This window comes from Protomyctophum parallelum (assembly GCF_964188405.1).
Source record: "Protomyctophum parallelum genome assembly, chromosome: 15".
NCBI lineage: Eukaryota > Metazoa > Chordata > Actinopteri > Myctophiformes > Myctophidae > Protomyctophum > Protomyctophum parallelum.
Window position 1 is genome coordinate 4,364,276 of NC_139710.1, and position 20,246 is coordinate 4,384,521.

Here is a 20,246-nt window from a genome sequence, read left to right on the forward strand (position 1 = left end):
TTGCACTCCCGTCCGTCCGTGTGTGTGCGTCCGTCCGTCTGTGTACAGCTAATCTCTGGCACCGTTGGCCCGGTCGATGCCAAACTGTGCACACACACTCCCTGGATGCCACCAATGACCCTCTGCCCCAAATCTTCCACAATGGCCTGTTATAGCACCACCATGAGGCAGATTTTAGCCAAACACATTTCTTTACATTACTCATACACATTTTATCCATACATCATGCAAATTGCTATAAACTATCTCTACAGTCATGTGATCAACACGGACACGGACATTCCCCATATTCCATCCCCAATCGCTAAGATTGCCTTCCAAACTTTGCAGGATTTGTCCATTTCCAACAAAATGCCTCAAATCATTAACACCGTGCGATTTCCGTGCACTAGGCTGAGGAAGAAATGCCACATCTGCTGGTTATAGCGCCACCATAAGGCCGATTTTGGTAAAACACATTTAGATCAACATGCATCTGTCCGCTTTTCCATATTCCATCCTGATTGGCTAAGATTGCCTTCCAAACTTTGCAGGATTGGTCCATTTTGAACAAAATGCCTCAAATCATTAACCCCCAGGTCACTGTGACATCACGTGACATCAGCCCCCTGGTCACCCCAGGCAAGCCTCCAGGTGTCATCAGCCCCCATATATGGTGCCCAGGTCATTGTGACATCACGTGACATCATCAGAGATGGATATATAGTAAATGCGACCTGTCGCAGTTAAGCCCATATATGGAAACCCTTAGATCTCCATATATGGATATATGTCCGAATCCTTCCCCATCCATCATTCCTCTTCGATGTCTCCCTTTTGACTTATTATACCTGTCCATTCAAACTCTAGACGGGCCTGCCCCACAGTTATTAGTGCAGCCGCGCCCGGCAGTCAGAGAAAACCAGAGTTCTCAACAGGCCCGAAACTTTAAGGCCCGGCCCCACCTGGGCCCTCATCAAACCCTGTACACTCAAGAGAATGTCGCCGCTACCACCCTTAGATTTCCATATACTGTATGTAGCTGACCTGTTCTGACATTCCATATGTTGATCTGACCTCATCAAAACCCTGTGCACTCAAGACATGCTCCTTATATTGTAAGTACAGAATTCATTCCACGTTGATCTGACTCCCCCATGCCAAAGCGCCAGCACTCGCCCAGCAGTCTGCCGTCAACGAGGCGAATGTGTGCACGAAGGGCGAGGTCGCTTCTCGCCCTCAGGCGTCTTACTGGTATATTTATTTTAATTGCCCTCGTATACAACCACCAGACGACAGATTATTGCACAGCAACAAACATTACTCCTACATATTTTGTCCAAACATCACAAATTATAAACAAGCTATTATCCTGGTGGAGACCTGTGCCCCGAGGGGACTAGTTTTTTAGTCCCCGAAGTCTTGATTCCGCGGAGAACATTCCTAATTCAGCTGGGAACAATCCTTGATTCCGCAGCTTAGTTAATATTCCGTGGACATGAACCTATTTAACATAAAATGACGAGTTATCAAGCTATTTAAAAATAAATAAAAGTAAAATCTTTAATGAAATAGATCGATGGATCTATTAATATTATGCATGTTTTAATCATTTGTTTTGGTTGCAAAGGTTGTCATTCAAACCCTGCCCTGTCTACAGTTTAGACTAGACACTAGAGGATACTTAATGTGGGTGTAATATTTATTCTTTTCTGCTTTAGCATTGTCAATTTGTCAGGAGTCAGGGCATGGATTCAGTTTCAGTAGGAACCATTTACACAGATTCGGTTTCAGAAGGAACCATTTAGAGGGCAGGCTGTCGTTTCTGTCCGCGCCGTATTTATGTCCCCTCGGGACATAAATAAACAAGTGTTACTCACCATGTACAAATCCTTATTATAGTACCTAGACTACCTACTTATTACTAACTAGTGGTACCTACTGGTAGTAGTAATAAGTAACTTTGTCATGTTATATGCGGACGCTCCGCGGCCTGTGTTTCCTCCCGGAATTTTCCTCACCCGGGAGTGAAAACGGGTGCGTCCGACTATTCCACATTCTACTATTCTGCGGATGGTCGAGAATTACATGGACGGCTTTGAAATCAGCGGTAAATTCCGCGATCGCGGAATTGCGGATTCATGTGGGGGTTTTTTTCTCCAACTGATTGTGTCTGGATAGCTCAGTAGGTAGAGCTCTCTCGCCTTTGGAACTCAAGGTCATGGCTTCAAATCCCGGCACAGCCAACACAGCGTATGAGTCTTCAAGAACCCACCCACACACCCACACGCACACACACACACACACACACACACACACACACACACACACACACACACACACACACACACACACACACACACAATTAAAACCGACCCTGTCCCAATTACATGGTCTTCTTTTCCTCAAGTTCAGTCTTCCATGTTTCTATGGCTTATTGTGCATATTGCTCTTATTGCTTATTGCTTGGTCCCACCTTATCGCTGCTTGCAATAGCTTTGTAAACACACAATATAGTTTCAGTTATTTATTTCATTGATTGAAGGTTTGTGTGTGTGTGTGTGTGTGTGTGTGTTTTCTTTTTCAAGGTATGGGCCCAGTGCATATGAATGAGGTGCAGTGTTCTGGCTTTGAGAAGTCCATCACAGAGTGTTTCTTCAACAAGGAGTCTATTGGCTGCAGCCATGAAGAAGATGCGGCCGTCAGGTGTAATGTCCCTGCAATGGGCTTCCAGGAAAGAGTACGTTTCAATAATGCTATTTCCGTTGAAAGATATTCAAACGTTTATTTGCGTCACAAATCATGAATATCAATGGATTATTATTTATTAATCTCCACTCTCCACCAGGAGATTCATGCATTTGCGTCTGTCTGATAAGACCATGTCTCTGCTGCGTTCTGTCTATACATATAATGCAGCTACGTCTGAGTGGAGGTCGTAACCCCTATGAGGGCCGAGTGGAGGTGCTTGTGGAGAGAAATGGTTCTCTGGTTTGGGGCACGGTGTGTAGCGAGGGCTGGGGAACCATGGAGGCCATGGTGGTCTGCAGACAGCTGGGCCTGGGCTTTGCCAGTAATGCTTTCCAGGTAAGTCACATACACTGTAGATAATGTTTGGGAACACTGAAATACTCTGTAGAGCAGTGTTTGTTGACTAGTTTTTGTCTTGGACATTGGGTCGTGGCTTTGTCTGATCAAAACCAGTTCAACTTAAAGGGATTGTGACATTTAAAACACATTTTTGTAGATTTTTTGGCTTTTTTGGCTTTTCTTGACATCAATTTCACAAAAAAAAAACGAAGTTTGAACATTCAGTGTATTCTCTGCTGTCTGGACTCTTGTGAATAATTATGCAAAAATGTCTCATCTGGTTGGACGGCAGGGATATACGTAGATCCCGGCTAAACCTCCGCCCCCTCCACTCTGCTCCCTGCCTAGTGCCTACCCTCTCTTCTCCGCTTCCTCATTGTCAACCGCGACTTTGTTTCTTTGTAATACTTACTAATAATGTCTTCTAGAGAAAAATCAATCTGCTCTGTTGTTGGCTGTGGATACCAACTTACACTGGATACCAACTGGCCTAGATGACTCTTTTATTTTTGACGACGTTCCTACCACGTTGTCAAAGAAGCGCATCTTGGGTTGACAGGAAAGGGGGAATTACCGACATCTACAGGCTAAAATAATGTGTTTTTCCATGGCTTCTCAGGATGAACTTTACACATGCACAAAAACTCGTGTCAAGAAATACTGGAGTGGAGTTGAGTGTTCAAACTTTTTAGACACGTTTGAAGGACCATGGCCAAGACTTTTAATGTTGTTAAAATTATGTTATAAATCATGTCATAATACCTTTAAGAGATTTCACTACACAGAATGAATGCACTGATATTTATTACGTAAAGGGAATACATCGAGTATGAATGAATTGAAAGTATGAATGAATTGAACATGATAAAGTAAAATATAAATTCAGTCATATTGGCATGACATTAAATGCTTTGGCGCGGGCCCCATCTGAGGATCTGGTCAGGAGCCTCAAATCAGATCCTGCCTGATGGAAGGAGCCCGCCCCTGTGGGGCCATCCTGGTGGTGCCTGCTGCTGGGCAGTGTTGGGGAGGTGGCAGGTGACCTGAACAGATAGCACAAGCGAGACAAGGAAGGAGGATGTGTCCTTTTTTTAAGGAGCCCAGCCATGAGTTACGCTGATCTGATTGGAGGAGGACCGAATGGGTTGAATTAGGGGAACCGAGATGGATGACGGTTCGTTCCATTCCACCTCTCAGTTGAACTTTTGTCTTTAACTGACATTTCACTGCTCTAGTCTAGAACCTCACTGTACACTTCTTATTTCTTAATTGGTGCTTATATGGTTGATATATGCACTTTTTAAATACTCCCTTTGGTATAGCCTATTAATTGATTAAGCTTCAATTGGCAGATTGAATAAAATGGTAAACACATTCCTAATGCTTACAAAACAAGGCAGCCTGGCGATTAGAGAGGTTCCTGACTGTATATGGATAGATGCATACCGGTAGTTCAATTCTTGCAAAAGCCAATGTTGTCACACTCTGTCACTTCGCAGTGTTGCCAACTCTATGAATAAGCCAACCCACCTCCAAAAACAAGCCAAAAACAAGTCAACTCTTAGTGAAAGAAATAAGCCAAATTTTCCCTTGAAAAACAGGCCAAAACAAGCCCAATAATATCACCATATAATACTAATAAATAAATTGTTGATGCATTTATCATTATAAATACTATGTATGTCTACAATTATAAATGTTTTGGTCATTTATTATACTATTTCACACATAGCTGAGACACCAGACCCATTCTGTCACTCAGTGTGATTCACACTTCCCCAAACCTATGGGTATTTATTGCATAAATATCAAAGAAATGTTGGCTTGTTTGATATTCAAAATAAGTCACCACATTTTTTTTTAAACCCAAAAAACAGCAACCCGCGACTCGGGGGGAAAAAAACGCAACCCTGGAAAAAAACAAGCCAACATTGGTGGGAAACAAGCCAACATGGCAAACCCTTGACACCAAGAGACTGAAACTGTAGCTAGTCCAAATGCCTAATTATTTTCTTTGCTGTATGGTGATTGAAATGTGCTGGGGGGGCGGGGGGGGGGGGGGGACCCTGATGCCGTATCCATTTTTAATGTCACAGGGTCCTCATCCACTTTGATCTGCCTAGGAATGTAGTCACATTCATGTGCGGTGAGGATTAAGTTGACATCTGCACATTAAGTGGCTTCTCACTCTCTCCTTCACTCCTTTCATGTCAGCTTGAATTTGTGTATTTCATGGAGAAATATGGCTCCCCAGGGTGTCAACATGTTACAAGTTAGTCAGCACTTGCATCCATTTGTGATTGGCACACCGTGGTCTTGTGATTGAGCCCAATGTGAACAAAGCACGTTGTCACTGGCTGGTAAAATAATATAAGGTCACTGTCGGGAAGAAACCTTGTATCTTCACTTTCATCTTTTTATATTTTATGTCCGTATGCCAGAAGTAGTGAAAATAGCTGAACTAAAAGCTCACAATGCATCGCATTCCAACTCGTTGGTTGTGAGCTTGCAGATTTGTCTTTTAAACAACTAGAATTTCGCGGCCGCTCATCCCAGAGTTATGTTGCCGCGCACTATGGGAAGAAGGAAATTGCGGGAGTTGACTCCACATGTAGTAACGGATGGGTTATTAGTTATTATTATGTATCCTTATTAGTGTAGCGTAGTGTAGTCAACAAGTTATGGCTCATACACACTGCCCGGTATTTGCTCCGATTATGCTGTCGGGGAGCATTTTTTCATTGGCTTGTGGCCACATCTTTTCATTGGCTTGTGGCCACATCTTTTCCGCACGTGACATGTTTTCACTTGTTATAATAGATAGAACACAGATTCAAATATGGAACACAGGTTTGTTTTAGTCCATTTCCTAAAAACTGATTTCTGTCCGCCGGCAACAATATAATAAAACTAGAAAAAGTGCCCTTCTGGGCACAGGTCTCCACCAGGATAGGAATGTAGGACATTGCAGCTTGCCTTCATCTGGTGGTTGGATAAAAGGGCAACAAAAGTAAACGTTCTTCCTTGGCCTCTAGGGAGTTGGCATACAAAGTTATCCACAGTGCAGTTAGAGGTAAAAACACTTTTTGGCGAGTTATAGCGCCACCTTGAGGCTGAGTTGAAATTGTTCATGTGGCATTTCTTCCTCGGCCTAGTGGGAATGTGGGTGCACAATTTCACGGAAATCACGCGATGTTCATGATTTGCAGCATTTTGTTTGAAACTGAGCACTCCTGTGAACTTTGGAAGCCAATCTTAACCAATCAGGATGGAGTGTGAGAAATCTGAAAGACCCGTTTCGTTGAATGGCTCTAGAGAGACTGTGTACCGATGTGCGCGATGTTTGGACAAAATCTGTAGGTGTACTGTGCAAAAACTTGTTTTGCACAAAGCGGCCTCCTGGTGGCGTTATAACAGGCCGTTCTGGAAATTTTGGGGCAGAGGTTCATCGTTGGCATCCAGGGAGTGTGTGTGCAAAATTTGGCATCGACCGGGTTAACGGTGCCGGAGATTAGCTGCTCACGGACACACACACGGACGGACACACGGACGGACGGACGGACGGACGGACGGACGGAGTGCAAAACATACTCTCCCCCCATGCCTTCGGCCTGGTGGAGACAATAAGGCACTTCTATAATGTGGCTGGAGGCGTACAGTAGCAGTCACTTAACTGCACTGATGTCTCCACCAGACAATGATAAAATAGAAACCAAAGTGCTAAACCAAGGGAGGCTTGCCATGCAGCTCTCTCTGCAGGGGACCCATAGGTTGCAGTGGATTGAATGAGGCATTTTAAAGCTCTGCGTCAAAACCACTCTGCCGGGTTGCTCATCAAATGACTCCATCAATTTGTCGCTGGCTTTGATGAGCAGCCACTGATATGATATATCTTTGGTGTGGGTTGTAGTTTCTAGTATGATTGGGGGTAGGGCCTACTCTACCAATGTCATATGATGACCCACGCAGCTTTGTTCTTGAGTTAAAACACGCTAAGCCACCTTCTTTGAGCCTTTTATTTTATATTAGGATATGTACAGTAAATGCTGTATATCTATAGTTGATGTTAAGGCCGCTTTGTGGCCTGAAAATCCTGGGTCACAATTTACAACCCCTAACGTTGTTGTTTTTCTGTCCCACCCATATGGGCATATGGCGTGGCGTCACTGATTTTGCACCCGTTAAGATAGCGCTCATCATTGGCATCCGTCAGTCTCGGATATGGAGTCACGCTCTGGAAAGGGGTTCTTCGGCTTCGTTCTGTCAACACAACAAATAATATGTTCCATTGATGTGGTTTTAGAACACTCTGCCATTCCCAAAAGTGTTGCCTTTGTGTTGCCTTGTGTTTCTACGGCATGTGTATAATGTTGCTTTGGGTGACAAATGACCCACTGCAGTCGCCACATATTAACAACCGTTACGCCTGCTAACGGCTTACACCTGTGAAGCATTGAGATAAATGGACTCTCTCCTCCGACAGGGGTGGATTTGGCGATCCAAACTTTACGTTTTGGTTTGATTTGAATTTGCAAATAACACACATATCATACATGTTGGTTAAAAGACATTCACGGATAAAACACAATAAAGTCCGGGACTTATTTCCATTGTGGCCCTCTAATGTTTATCCCATTCTGAACGGGCACCCATTTTGGTGTCAGCATCATGTTATGCTTTAGCTATTTAAAAATAGCAGATCTACAAGCTCATATCGCGCCACCGAGTGGCGCGATACGAGCTTGTAGGTCTGCTATTTTTGAAAAATCGAAGAGCGACTGACATTTTTAGAATCTGATCTCAGGTCAGAATGGGTTCATCAGACCAGTGTGTGTCCGGCGGAAACCTCGTATGAATCTGATCTCAGGTCAGAATGGGTTATAGTGTGGGTTGATAACTGTAATAGGAGGGAGGCCTGCCAGCATACTTTACAGCTTAGGAAAGTATTTGCAGAGCCGTGGGATGACAGAACACTCCTCCTCGATGCTGGAGATTTATGGCAAAATAATCATTTTCAGTTCATTATAGGTTGTCAGGCTTGCCTCAAGACAGGGACAGTGTCTCTGTTGTCTTCATACCCTATACCCGGGGATTTGGGCTAAGAAGTAAAGCCTGTTTCGGATTAACCCATTCTGACCTGAGATCAGATTCATACGAGGTTTCCGCCGGACACACACTGGTCTGATGAACCCATTCTGACCTGAGATCAGAATCTAAAAATGTCAGTCGCTCTTCGATTTTTCAAAAATAGCAGACCTACAAGCTCGTATCGCGCCACTCGGTGGCGCGATATGAGCTTGTAGATCTGCTATTTTTAAATAGCTAAAGCATAACATGATGCTGACACCAAAATGGGTGCCCGTTCAGAATGGGTTAATTAAAGAATGATTGCTATATACCAGGATATCCCCCCCGTTCAACCCTTATTTTGAAGATCCAAAACACTGTGACCGGAACTGGATGTTGACTGAATGGTGTGGGTGTGTGTTGTCGGATTAGGTGTTGCTCTCTCACTAGCTGATGAGAAGTACAGGCCGGCGCCATTACAGCGACCACTATGCTCCGTGCAATAAGCTTTGTTTTGACCAGAAATGCCGCCTTAGTTCGGGGAATTGGAGATAAAAGCGACTGAAAGCATGCATGCCAGTGGGTGCGTGCGCAAATCAAGATGGCGCAGTGTTATGGCAAACAACAGATAGCCATCCGAAGCTAATGTGAGTAGCCTTTCGACGAGATCGGATCAAAACATTTATACAACTGAATTAACGTATCTTACTTGAATTGGCGCTTGCCGAGACTGATCAATTAACGTAGGTTACGTTTTTCGGCTGGGATTGTGTTAAGTTGGTCCTACCACAGGGTCTAAATTCAGAGCAGGGAGAACACCTCCAACCGCCAAATGTTAATTATCATTGCATACTCCACCATCCAGATTGGTTAAAATCACATTTTAACCAATGTTATTATACAGTTTTCTAGGGACACATGCTTATTCTGTGTTTTAAGGTAGAGTTGTGTACATATTTAATATATTCATTAAAGGTGATAACATTTTAATCCACACTGCTGGTTCTAAAGGGATCCCCATTTTCAGACAAAATAGTACTGTACATTAATTAACAAGGGGCTCCCTCTAGTGGTGATCCTACAGAGATTTATTTCTCCAGATCCTTACCCCAAACTTCACCACACCAAGCCCATGCCTAAACTTAACCACACTAACGGTACCTATACAACTCATGCCTAAACGTAACCATTCTAACAATACCTAATTAAACCCATGCCTAAGCTTAACCATATTACTACCTAATCAGGGGAGCAAAAACGATTCTACCCTGGGGGAAGTATTTTCTATTTTATTTTTAATTAAAAAAGATTGATCCCCCAGGGTAGAATCGGATTTGTGCCCCTGATAGTGGCCTGCATCTAATGACAACTATTTACAACTTTATGGATTAGAACATGTAATGCTTTAATAGTCCATGAATCACACAGGTTAGTTAATAGGTTCTCTTATAAAGAGATTATTAGAACACTGAAAAGTAATGCTGATATCAAACCTGGAGTGGATTGATACTCTGTGCTTCCTTTAACAGTCATGAAGAATGAACACTGGTTAAAGACCACAGCATACTTGGCCAGAAGGTGTTCTTGTGGGTGTAGGAATGTCAATGTAAGAGCCAGAAAAGGAGGAGAGGACTATTGTTTAAAATAGTCATGAAGGACAATACAGAATAGGATGGGTGGTGGGTATTCTGTTTGCTCAGTGAGTACAATTTGCACACACAATTAAATGATCAACTCATGATTTTACTATGTAGCAAAAAAACATGGTTAAAAACAGTTAAATAGACAGATGAAGTGTATTTGATCAGTTGACAATCACCACCAGTGTGGTGCATGAGTTGATGTTCCTGCCTGAACCTATGCTCTAACTCTGTTCCATGTCGTCCCAACAGGAGACGTGGTACTGGCCAGGGGAGGTGAGCGCAGATGCGGTGGCAATGAGTGGGGTCCGCTGCTCTGGCACTGAGATGTCTCTCCCTCACTGCCTCCATCACGGAGCCCACCTCAGCTGCCCCAGAGGAGGGGGGCGCTACGCCGCTGGGGTGTCTTGTTCCGAGAGTAAGACACCAAATAATATGCATTCGTGGCAATGGTTGATTCATGCTGTGCTGTAGTACTTAAAGCCTTTTTTTTTTCTTTTTTTTCCCCAAAGATTGTACACTTTGTTTTACACCAAGAACAGAAAAGATCCCATGTTGTCATTGAATTGCATCACAAGATGGTTGCATCACAAGACCGCCCCTTGTGGTCTCCTGACAGATAGTTTCTCAGGCTAGCTTTGAAAGAAACCAGTGATTCACATTTCTTTAATGGATGGTGTCACGGCATTCCACATTTCGGTGCCAGAGTAGTAGAATGAAAAATTCCCCAGGTTTGTTTTATATTTGGGTAGTACCAAATCGTGTGCAGTGGGCTGGTGAATGTGTGTTTGGGATTTTAGGGACTCGCTGTGCACCATGTTGGAGGAGAGATGCAGTAGGTTTTGTGTCCTTTGCAAATCAGCCAGCACACTGCAATTTTGAGGTCAAGACAACCTCAATTTGCACCGTCCGCCGCCGGCCTGCTTGGACCAGGTCTCCTGGCGTAGCCTATAGCGAGTTGTACTATTTTCTATTTTTATTTTTATTTTATTTTATTTTATTGCTATTTTCGGCACACTTTACTTGGTGGAGGCACACCCAGATAGATACACAAACCTGCTTTATACTGTATGATATGTTCTGTTTGAATTATAACCACCAGAGATCCATGGACCACTACTTAAGGAGTAAAGATACTCCTGGTGAAATTTACTCCACTACAAGTAAAAGTAGCACAGTCAAAATGTTACTTAAGTAAGAGTAAAACATACTTGCTTTTAAATGTATTTCGTTTTCAAGAGTACATGCACAAAGAATGAATGAATTATTTATATAGCACCTTTCCAAACATATACAGAACGTGTACTGTGACCAGTGTTGTTCAAGTTACTTTTAAAAAGTAAAGAGTTATAGTTATAGTTACTTATCTAAAAAAGTAACTAGTTACTTTACTAGTTATTAAATTATGAAAGTAACTACTTTCAATTTACTTTACTTTAAAAAATAATAATATAAAAAACGATTTAAAAGAAGGTTTTTTGTTCTGTCACACAGTAAGAGAAAAGACAACTCCCTCCTAACATTATGAAATGTAGTGGAACAATAAAACATGTTCAGATTTTTGTTTTTGTTTAATAATAATAATCAAATAAAACATTAGTCCGTATATCTGCAGTGGTAGAGAGATATTCTAATTCATCAAATGTATTTTTGAGCTCATCTTCCATTTTAGAATATTCACTGTTCAGGTATTTGGAAAATGTATTTCTGCACATTGGCCCTGCTTTCACTGGTATTTTGCTGACCAGTGGTTTGAAAGGAACAGACTCCACCATTGAGAGGGGAAGCATTTCCTCAACAACATAGGCTACCTAGCAATCATTTTGTCAAGTTGACTCTTGGTGACATGCTACTGTGGCGATTTAAAATCGATCTTCGTCTGTTTTGGTGGTGTTCTGTTGGTCCATGTGTGAGGCATGGACTGATTTGAGGTGCTTTCTTAGATTCGCATTGCTCTTCTTCGCTGTGGACAATGCTTTCTGTCCGCCGCATAATTTTCATTTTCGCCTCATGTTTTTGTCGTCCTTTACCCGCAAGTTCTCAAAATGATGCTTGTATTTCCAAACCCATCCGATCTCGCTGTAATCCGCATTTGCCATTGTAGCGTGTGTATAACATGTGTATATATGTTTTCTTTGATAACATAGTATAGTATGCAATTTATTAACCCATTCTAGACGGGAACCCCTTTTGGTGTTTTAACTAAGCATTATGTTATACTTTAGCTATTGAAAGCTAGCAGATCTACAAGCTCATAGCGCGCCACCGAGTGGCGCGCTACGAGCTCGTAGGTCTGCTATTTTATAAAAATCGTGAAATCTTTGAATATATATTCTTTCACAAGACTTTTTATTTCGAAGTGGGTTAAAGTTCTAGCTCTCAGTCCCTTGTCCACTACTCCTTTCCTCCCTCCTTGGCTTGTGTTCATCTCTCTTGCTCACTGTGTGGTCTTTGGCCATCTCTCCATGCCCTCCTCTTCCTCCTCCCAGCGGCTCCTGACTTGGTGCTGAACCCCTCGGTGGTGGAGCAGACCACCTACATGGAGGACAGGCCCATGTTCATGCTGCAGTGTGCTTATGAGGAGAACTGTCTCGCCTCCGCCTCCAGCCAGACCCCAGCCAACTCCTACCGGCGACTGCTCCGATTCTCCTCCCAGATCCACAACAATGGACAGTCCGACTTCAGGCCCAAAGCCGAACGGAACTCCTGGGTTTGGCACGACTGTCACAGGTACATACAGTAATGGTCTGTTTTATTCCTAGGTTTTCATTTAATTATTTTAATTTGTATTATATTACCCAAGAATGAGTTATATTATGTATCTACATAATGGTCATTGGCTTCTATTTTTCAAGTTGACTGTGTGTAATTATCTACTTATGGAAGATGTTTTTGTGAGTGGTGCCTAGCCGCTCCAACTTCCAGCTATGTGTGTCTGTCCGTCCCCCATGTATGCATGCATCGTTTCAGCACGGACAGCTGCAGTAGCGCTGTATGCCCTGGTGTGGCACTGTTGGGCGGCGTGGCTATGTGAACAGTACAGTGCAGAGTAGTACAGCACAGAGTACAGTACAGAGTAGGACAGTATGGAGTACAGTACACAGTAGTACAGTAAAGAGTACAGTACAAGGTACAGTACTGTACAGAGCACATACAGTACAGAGCACAATACAATACAGAGTACAGTAAAGTACAGTACTGGAGCACAGTTCAGAGTACAGTACGAGTACAGTACAGTACAGAACAGTACGAGTACAGTACAGAGTGCATTATAGTATGTGTACAGTACATAGTACAGTACAGACAGAGTACAGTACACAGTACAGTATGAGTACAGTACAGTACCCAGTACTTACAGTACACTACAGAGTTGTGTACAGTAACTATAACAATAACAATAACCGTTACACCGCTCAGTTGACACGGGTGTTATTTTTACCATGATATTTACTTCACCACATATTTCCAGGGGATAGGGGGAGCTCATATTACCCCATCCACAAACTACTGTATGTGTTGCAACATAGAGCCGAATGTATTAACCCATTCTGAACGGGCACCCATTTTGGTGTCGGCATCATGTCATGCTTTAGCTATTGAAAAATAGCAGATCTACAAGCTCATATCGCGCCACCGAGTGGCGCGATACGAGCTTGTAGGTCTGCTATTTTTTTTTAAATCGAAGAGCGACTGACATTTCTAGAATCTGATCTCAGGTCAGAATGGGTTCATCAGACCAGTGTGTGTCCGGTGGAAACCTCGTATGAATCTGATCTCAGGTCAGAATGGGTTAAGGTAGAGGAACCGTGTCGTGTTGGCAGCTTTACACGATGGCCAAGCCCCACACAACCCTCTGGCTCCCTGTCATGACTGGTTGAATCTTGATGCAAGAGCTGCTATTTCCAAGAATCTTGTGGGATTGCATGCAGCATTACTAAACATAGGGAATTTTGCAGGCGGAATGTTTTCCTTTTGGCCTTTTGTGTCCGCCTGGTGCCTTTTGCACTTCAACGGAGACTATAAGTCGAGTATACAAGAGAACTCTGCCCACGGGCAACGGATCAAGGCTATTGAGGGGATTCAGAACCAAGTGTCTTGCTTCCAGAGCCTATAGCGTGTGCCTTCGCTTTTTTTATAATACATATTTTTCTAGACGTTACTATTGTAAATTAAAATTACTTTCATGAATTAGTTCTTGTTCTGTACTGTTGATGTGTGGTTCCTGGTGAACATCTTTACCACTGTTGCTTTCTGTTGCATGTGTGTGTGTGTGTGTGTGTGTGTGTGTGTGTGTGTGTGTGTGTGTGTGCGTGCAGACATTACCACAGCATGGAGGTGTTCACACACTACGACCTGTTTAGTCTTAACGGCACTAAAGTGGCAGAAGGACACAAAGCCAGCTTCTGTCTGGAAGACTCCGAGTGTGATGAGGGTGAGCACGAGTGCAATGGGTAGATCTCCTCCCCTACAAAATAATAACAAGCTCAAGAGGTAATGTTTTTATGAAGTGTTATTCATCACCTCTGGTCTCATTTAATGTATGAACTGATGTTTTGTGTTGTATAGGTATTGACAAACAGTATGAGTGTGAAAACTTTGGAGAGCAGGGCATCACTGTGGGCTGCTGGGATACCTACCGACATGACATTGACTGCCAGTGGGTTGACATCACTGACATCAAACCTGGGGATTACATTTTTCAGGTAATCTTTCCTCTTTATTTCTTTATTGAGCTGTGTTTCATATGAACACAATTAAAACCATAACAACAACACATTAAAGGAGAATTCCATACTAAAAGGCTTTCTTACCTTTCTTTGTAGTTGTTACGTCCCCACCAAAGAGGTCCAGGTGTTATTTTGTGCAAAAGCTCCTTATTGGCTATTTCCCCTACCATAAGCCCTAAATGAATTGCATTGAATTGAATGGGAATTGAATGGGGCTATGGGGTGTTGTGCTAATTTGCTTATTTCCATCGCTCAAAATGATAATTTCTTTGTATATATCCTCTCTTCATAATGTAAATAATATCCCAAGCGGCACACTTTACTACTTCTTTCGATGGAAATAAGTGAATTAGCATAACACCCCATAGCCCCATTCAATTCCCATTCAATGCAATGCAATTCATTGAGGGCTTATGGTAGGGAAAATAGCCAATAAGGAGTTTTTGCACAAAAAAACACCTGGACCTCTTTGGTGGGGACGTAACAACTACAAAGAAAGGTAAGAAAGATAAGAAAGCATTCTAGCATGGAATTCTCCTTTAACCATAACACATAGATAACAATCAAGCTTTTGCTCACAAAATGACACAAATGTGAAAAGCATGACTTTGTCATCTTTGTTTGTTTAATCTACTGCATAGTTGTTTTATTTTTCTTGTTTCTACATTTTCATGTTTCTAGTTGTTTTCAATGGTTGGGGTTAGTCATTTGATAAATGGCCACTTTCTTTCTTTCTTTTGGAATGTGTTTCCTAATAGTTTGACATATGTGTCCTCTCCTGCAGATTAACATAAATCCAAAGTATGAAGTGCCAGAATCAGACTACACCAATAACATCATGAAATGCAGATGTCGATATGACGGACATCGTGTATGGATGTATAGCTGTCATAATGGTAATACAGCACAGTCTTGCATGTCTGTATTTGTAGAATCTTGTCTTGTCTTGTTTATTTACCCAGTTTTGTATATATGGTAACTCTTGAAGTGTCCTGTCCTGTTCTTATAGGTGGTTCATTAAGCACTGAATCAGAACAGAGTTTCCCTGGCCTGATCAACAACCAGGTGACCCACAGGTAAAGGAACTCCTGCTGAGAGCCACCCGGATTCCACACCAACCACTAGACACATCCATCTGTGGTGGATTTCCCCTTGCTACAAACACCAGGATCAAAATGCAATATCCCCACCCCATCCTCAAGGCAGCGGCCAGCTTTGAATGAACGCCACCAATCTTGAAGGTGCATGTTGCTTCTCTGCCGTAGAATTCTCCCCTCCTGTGGACTAGTCAGCTCCCAGACTGAGGCAGAAACAGCCTTTACCCCTATAGCATCCCAGTGGATCTCTGCCTGTTCAAAAATCAACAGACTGGCATGACATGCTCTCACTGGCACTACTGCAACCTTTTATGGAATAAGAAATGAAATACTCCTGCTGCTGACCGTACAGCATGTACGATGTCACCAAGGGTGAAACTTCTTTGAAGAGAAGTCATTACAGGGATGTTTACAGCAATTTGTTTAAAAGAAAAAGAAGCCTCATAATTATTTGAATGTGATTTTCAATAGTTTGGTTTGGTCTCTCTACGGAGTCTTTGCTTTGAATGGAAATAATTGGATGTAATACCGTACTCTCACTCAATATTCCCCATGACGTTTGAGAAGAATATTTCACACATTAAATACCGGTAGGTTGCTAAAATGGCTGGAGATCAAACCTTAACTATCTGCATTGTGATTGCATTCAGTTAAAAAAAAAATCTATTTAAACCCATTCTGACCGGGCACCCATTTTGGTGTCAGCATCATGTTATGCTTTAGCTATTTAAAAATAGCAGATCTACAAGCTCATATCGCGCCACCGAGTGGCGCGATATGAGCTTGTAGGTCTGCTATTTTTGAAAAATCGAAGAGCGACTGACATTTTTAGAATCTGATCTCAGGTCAGAATGGGTTCATCAGACCAGTGTGTGTCCGGCGGAAACCTCGTATGAATCTGATCTCAGGTCAGAATGGGTTAAGATGTTATATTGGGCTTTAGAAACCAGTAGGTGACCTTGTCACACTCCACCATGTTGTCAGATTTCTTTAGATAGTTTTTTGTCTGTCCAGTGCATTAAGGCAATTTATACTGCATGACGATAGAATAAATAAATTAAGCTTGTTGCTATTCTTCCAGTTTGTAGGTACTCACATTCTTCTAATTATTGTAGCAATTTAGTTTGTTATTTTTGGTTTCTCACATTGCAGACACAGTGCAGACATGAGACAGGGACACATTTTAATTGCTAATGGCCTTATCTTTGTGCATCAACCTATGTATTGTTATTTAGATATTAAGTATTGTTACTACTGTACAAAGTAATACAATAGTTGTTGATACGTCATGCAATTGTTCCTCCTACATACTTTCTTAAGGTGTAACAACACAGTGTAGAGTGAAAATGTAATTGTATACATTGTGTTCCACACTAGTGTAAAGTAGTATAACAAAAATGCTAATGCAGTAGTGTTTTTACCGTAGTGGTTTATAGAGATAAGGCACTGGAATGAGGATGTTTTAACATATCTTTTTACCCGAGACTCATGCCAGATTGCAGAAAAGGTTATAATTCTTTAAGACAAGTACTACTGAATGTTAACATTCAAATACCTGTTCTGTGCCATAGGAATGTTCTATTTTATTACTTGGCATTTTCTGTTAACAAATAGTCTAAGACATCAATCAGACAGTTCCAAATTACATTTCTATTTGTCAATGTTCATAAACCAAAAAGATAAGTCTCCATATTAGTAACTTATTGTAAAAGTCAGGGATTTTTGTGGTCCTTTTCTTAATTTACTTTTGTACAATAATATATGTGAAACTTATTTTATTGTACTTTTGTATAATGGTGCTATCAAACTGACCCTCTGTTTTCTGAGGGTACTGTTAATGTTATGTATGCTAAGTGCTATCAGATGGTATACTTGAATGGAGTGTAAAAGACAAAAAATAATGTGCTTCATGAGTTAACTATAATAAAGTTCAAGCAACCAATTATTCGTGTTGCATTTCTGGCAAACCATAACTTGTGTATGCAACGAATAAATCCCTCAGTATGTTTCACATATTGTGAATATTCTTTCACCTGTCCCTGGAGACAAGAGAAGACTGCGACCTATGCACCGCCATCTTGTATTTACATATTAATTATATTTATTTCACACTACCACTTCTCTATCACATCAGATATTATTTTTAACCGTTAACTGTAACTGTAGTGATACACTTCAACAGTAGTATCTTAAAGCAGTGTAGTGCTGCCACCTTTTGGTCAGAGGGACATATAGTTCTTGCTAAAATATTCTAGTACGCGAATGGGTTACAGAACTGATGGCATCTACTCATAATCCTCTATGGCTACGCCCTGTCATTGAAACAATAGTAGTGCTATTTCAACACACCAAGAGATTTTCCTGTCACATTACATGATATTCTCTCTTACACATGGAGCCCATTACATAGCCCATTGGCAGAGTGAAAGGGTGTTTACAGTTAAAGGGACACTTCACCCTTTTTGCAAAAAAATATATGTTAATGACGTTTAGAAGCTTTAGATCACTTTCCTGGGGGTATTTATGTGTGTAATATGTGGTTTTAGTTATTTTAGATTGTAGCAGTGAGCCTGTTGGATGGACATGGACACTGGTCTCACTACCTTCCTGGACTACAATTCCCATAATTCTTTGGTGCACTGCTCCTCCTTGTGGATAGGGGGAGAGCTGTATTACTGAGACAACATGTAGTCCAGGAAGGAAGTGAGCCCAGTGTCCATGACATCAGAGACAACAGGCTCACTGCTACAATCTAAAATATCTAAAACCACATATTACACACATAAAGATCTCCAGGAAAGTGTTCTAAAGCTTCTAAACGTCATTAACGGCAAAAAGGGTGAAGTGTCCCTTTAAAGCTCAATCATATATTTATGCCACATTAATTCAATAGGCTTTAAGGCAATGAATTACAGTGAGTTGTCATAAGTACAGTAATATAAAACTGATAAAGGCAGGAAGTCATGCCAAATCTTTGTGTGGGCTTGACATTATGACTGTTTGTGGGTGAATATGATCTGTGGATGTAAACAAAATTATAAACATTATGCTTTTCGGTGACATAATATACATGTAGTTTTTCATGTTTTTCTAAAACGGAATATTTAAACGATTGATTTAACCACTTTCTAAAGGTCGGAAAAAATCGAGACCTGGTACACCATTCGATTTGGCGTGGTCTGAATCGAGGGGGGGTAAAATATATATGTATATAAAATGATGCTTTTCGACGACATAACTATTATATAATTCACTCATTCTTGAGATGAGGGACAAAAGTGGAAAAAACATGTCCCACACATAAGAGCCTTATTTATGTTAAAAATAAATGAATTCATAAAAATAAAAGGACTTGCAAAGTTAAATGTAATACAGTTGTGTATTATTATACCATTAATTTCATTATAATTGTTTTCATATGCCATCTGAATTAGTTAAAAGCAGGCACTGTACCAAAAAACGCCTGTATTTAGCCTGTCCCCAGCAAGTGGTCACAATTTCAAACTGCTAAAAAAGTGTCTAATACTGTCACAATCACATAAATATACATACTAAATTAAAGTAGATTGTCAACAACATAGCAAACAATATACACAGTTAATTTTAATTTATATTTTCCATTAGATATCTCATATCAAATGTGTGTCCCACGTCTCCCGTCAACTCCGTCAGGTTTTTTAAAAGTCTTAAATTAATCAGAAAATATTGTCGACAGATTTAGCCTGAAGACTCCTTTTCCAAGTCCCGTTTATATTTGTTGCAACAGTGGAGCACCTGGTCTGACAAGCATTCAATTGTTTGATATTTTAAACAAACAATGTTGATATCAATGAGGTCACAGCTTTTACATGTCAACTCCGTCAGGACATTATTATGATCTTTGTTAAGAATTCCAAAATAATGTTTATTATTTTAGTTTAGGGTTAGGTTTAGCTAACAAATGAAGCAAAAACAAAATGGCTACATTGTACTACAGAGGGTTCAGATTAAAACAAATTACATTTTGTCAACTCCGTCAGACGCCAACTCCGTCAGGTTTTGTGTCTGACGGAGTTGACATGTATCTGACGGAGTTGACAAAAGTGTTCCTAAACAATAAAATTATAGTTTTTGAATAATGGGAAGTATTCTAATTTGGCACACAGCTAGAGCATGCCTTAAGGAACATTTTTGGCTATAGGGCCATCACAGATTTGTCTCGTGGTGACCATGGCAGCCATTTTTCAAAATGGCCGCCACCTGCTGTTATTTTACAATAACTCAAGTTCTACACCATCTAGGATCTTGATTCTGGTGACTAATCATACATTTTCAAGGATGTGGGATACATTTGTACTATTTAGATTTGTCCTGTGACCATGGCAGCCATTGTTTTTCAAAATGGCCGCCACCTGCTGTTATTTTACAATAACTCAAGTTTTAGACCACCTAGGATCTTGATTCTGGCGACTAATAATACATTTTAAAAGATGAGGAATACAGTGGTACTATTTAGATTTGTCCTGTGACCATGGCAGCCATTGTTTTTCAAAATGACCACCAACCTGCTGTTATTTTACCAATAACTCAAGTTTTAGACCACCAAGGATCTTGATTCTGATGACTAATCATTACATTTTCAAGGATGAACTTTCTCTGGGAGGGGT

At 41.2% G+C, this 20,246-nt stretch overlaps 1 protein-coding gene across 1 annotated transcript in view; it reads left to right on the plus strand.

Annotated features, from left to right (window-relative positions):
• loxl2b (lysyl oxidase-like 2b) overlaps positions 1-17,542 on the plus strand; it is a 46,552-nt gene extending 29,010 nt beyond the window's left edge. The window contains exons 7-14 of the mRNA XM_083784753.1: positions 2,568-2,719; positions 2,899-3,066; positions 10,029-10,194; positions 12,266-12,506; positions 14,093-14,208; positions 14,343-14,479; positions 15,288-15,399; positions 15,513-17,542. Coding sequence (XP_083640879.1) covers positions 2,568-2,719; positions 2,899-3,066; positions 10,029-10,194; positions 12,266-12,506; positions 14,093-14,208; positions 14,343-14,479; positions 15,288-15,399; positions 15,513-15,583 — 1,163 coding nt within the window. The 3' untranslated portion in view covers positions 15,584-17,542. The remainder of the gene's footprint in view (positions 1-2,567; positions 2,720-2,898; positions 3,067-10,028; positions 10,195-12,265; positions 12,507-14,092; positions 14,209-14,342; positions 14,480-15,287; positions 15,400-15,512) is intronic.
• The last annotated feature ends 2,704 nt before the right edge of the window (positions 17,543-20,246 follow it).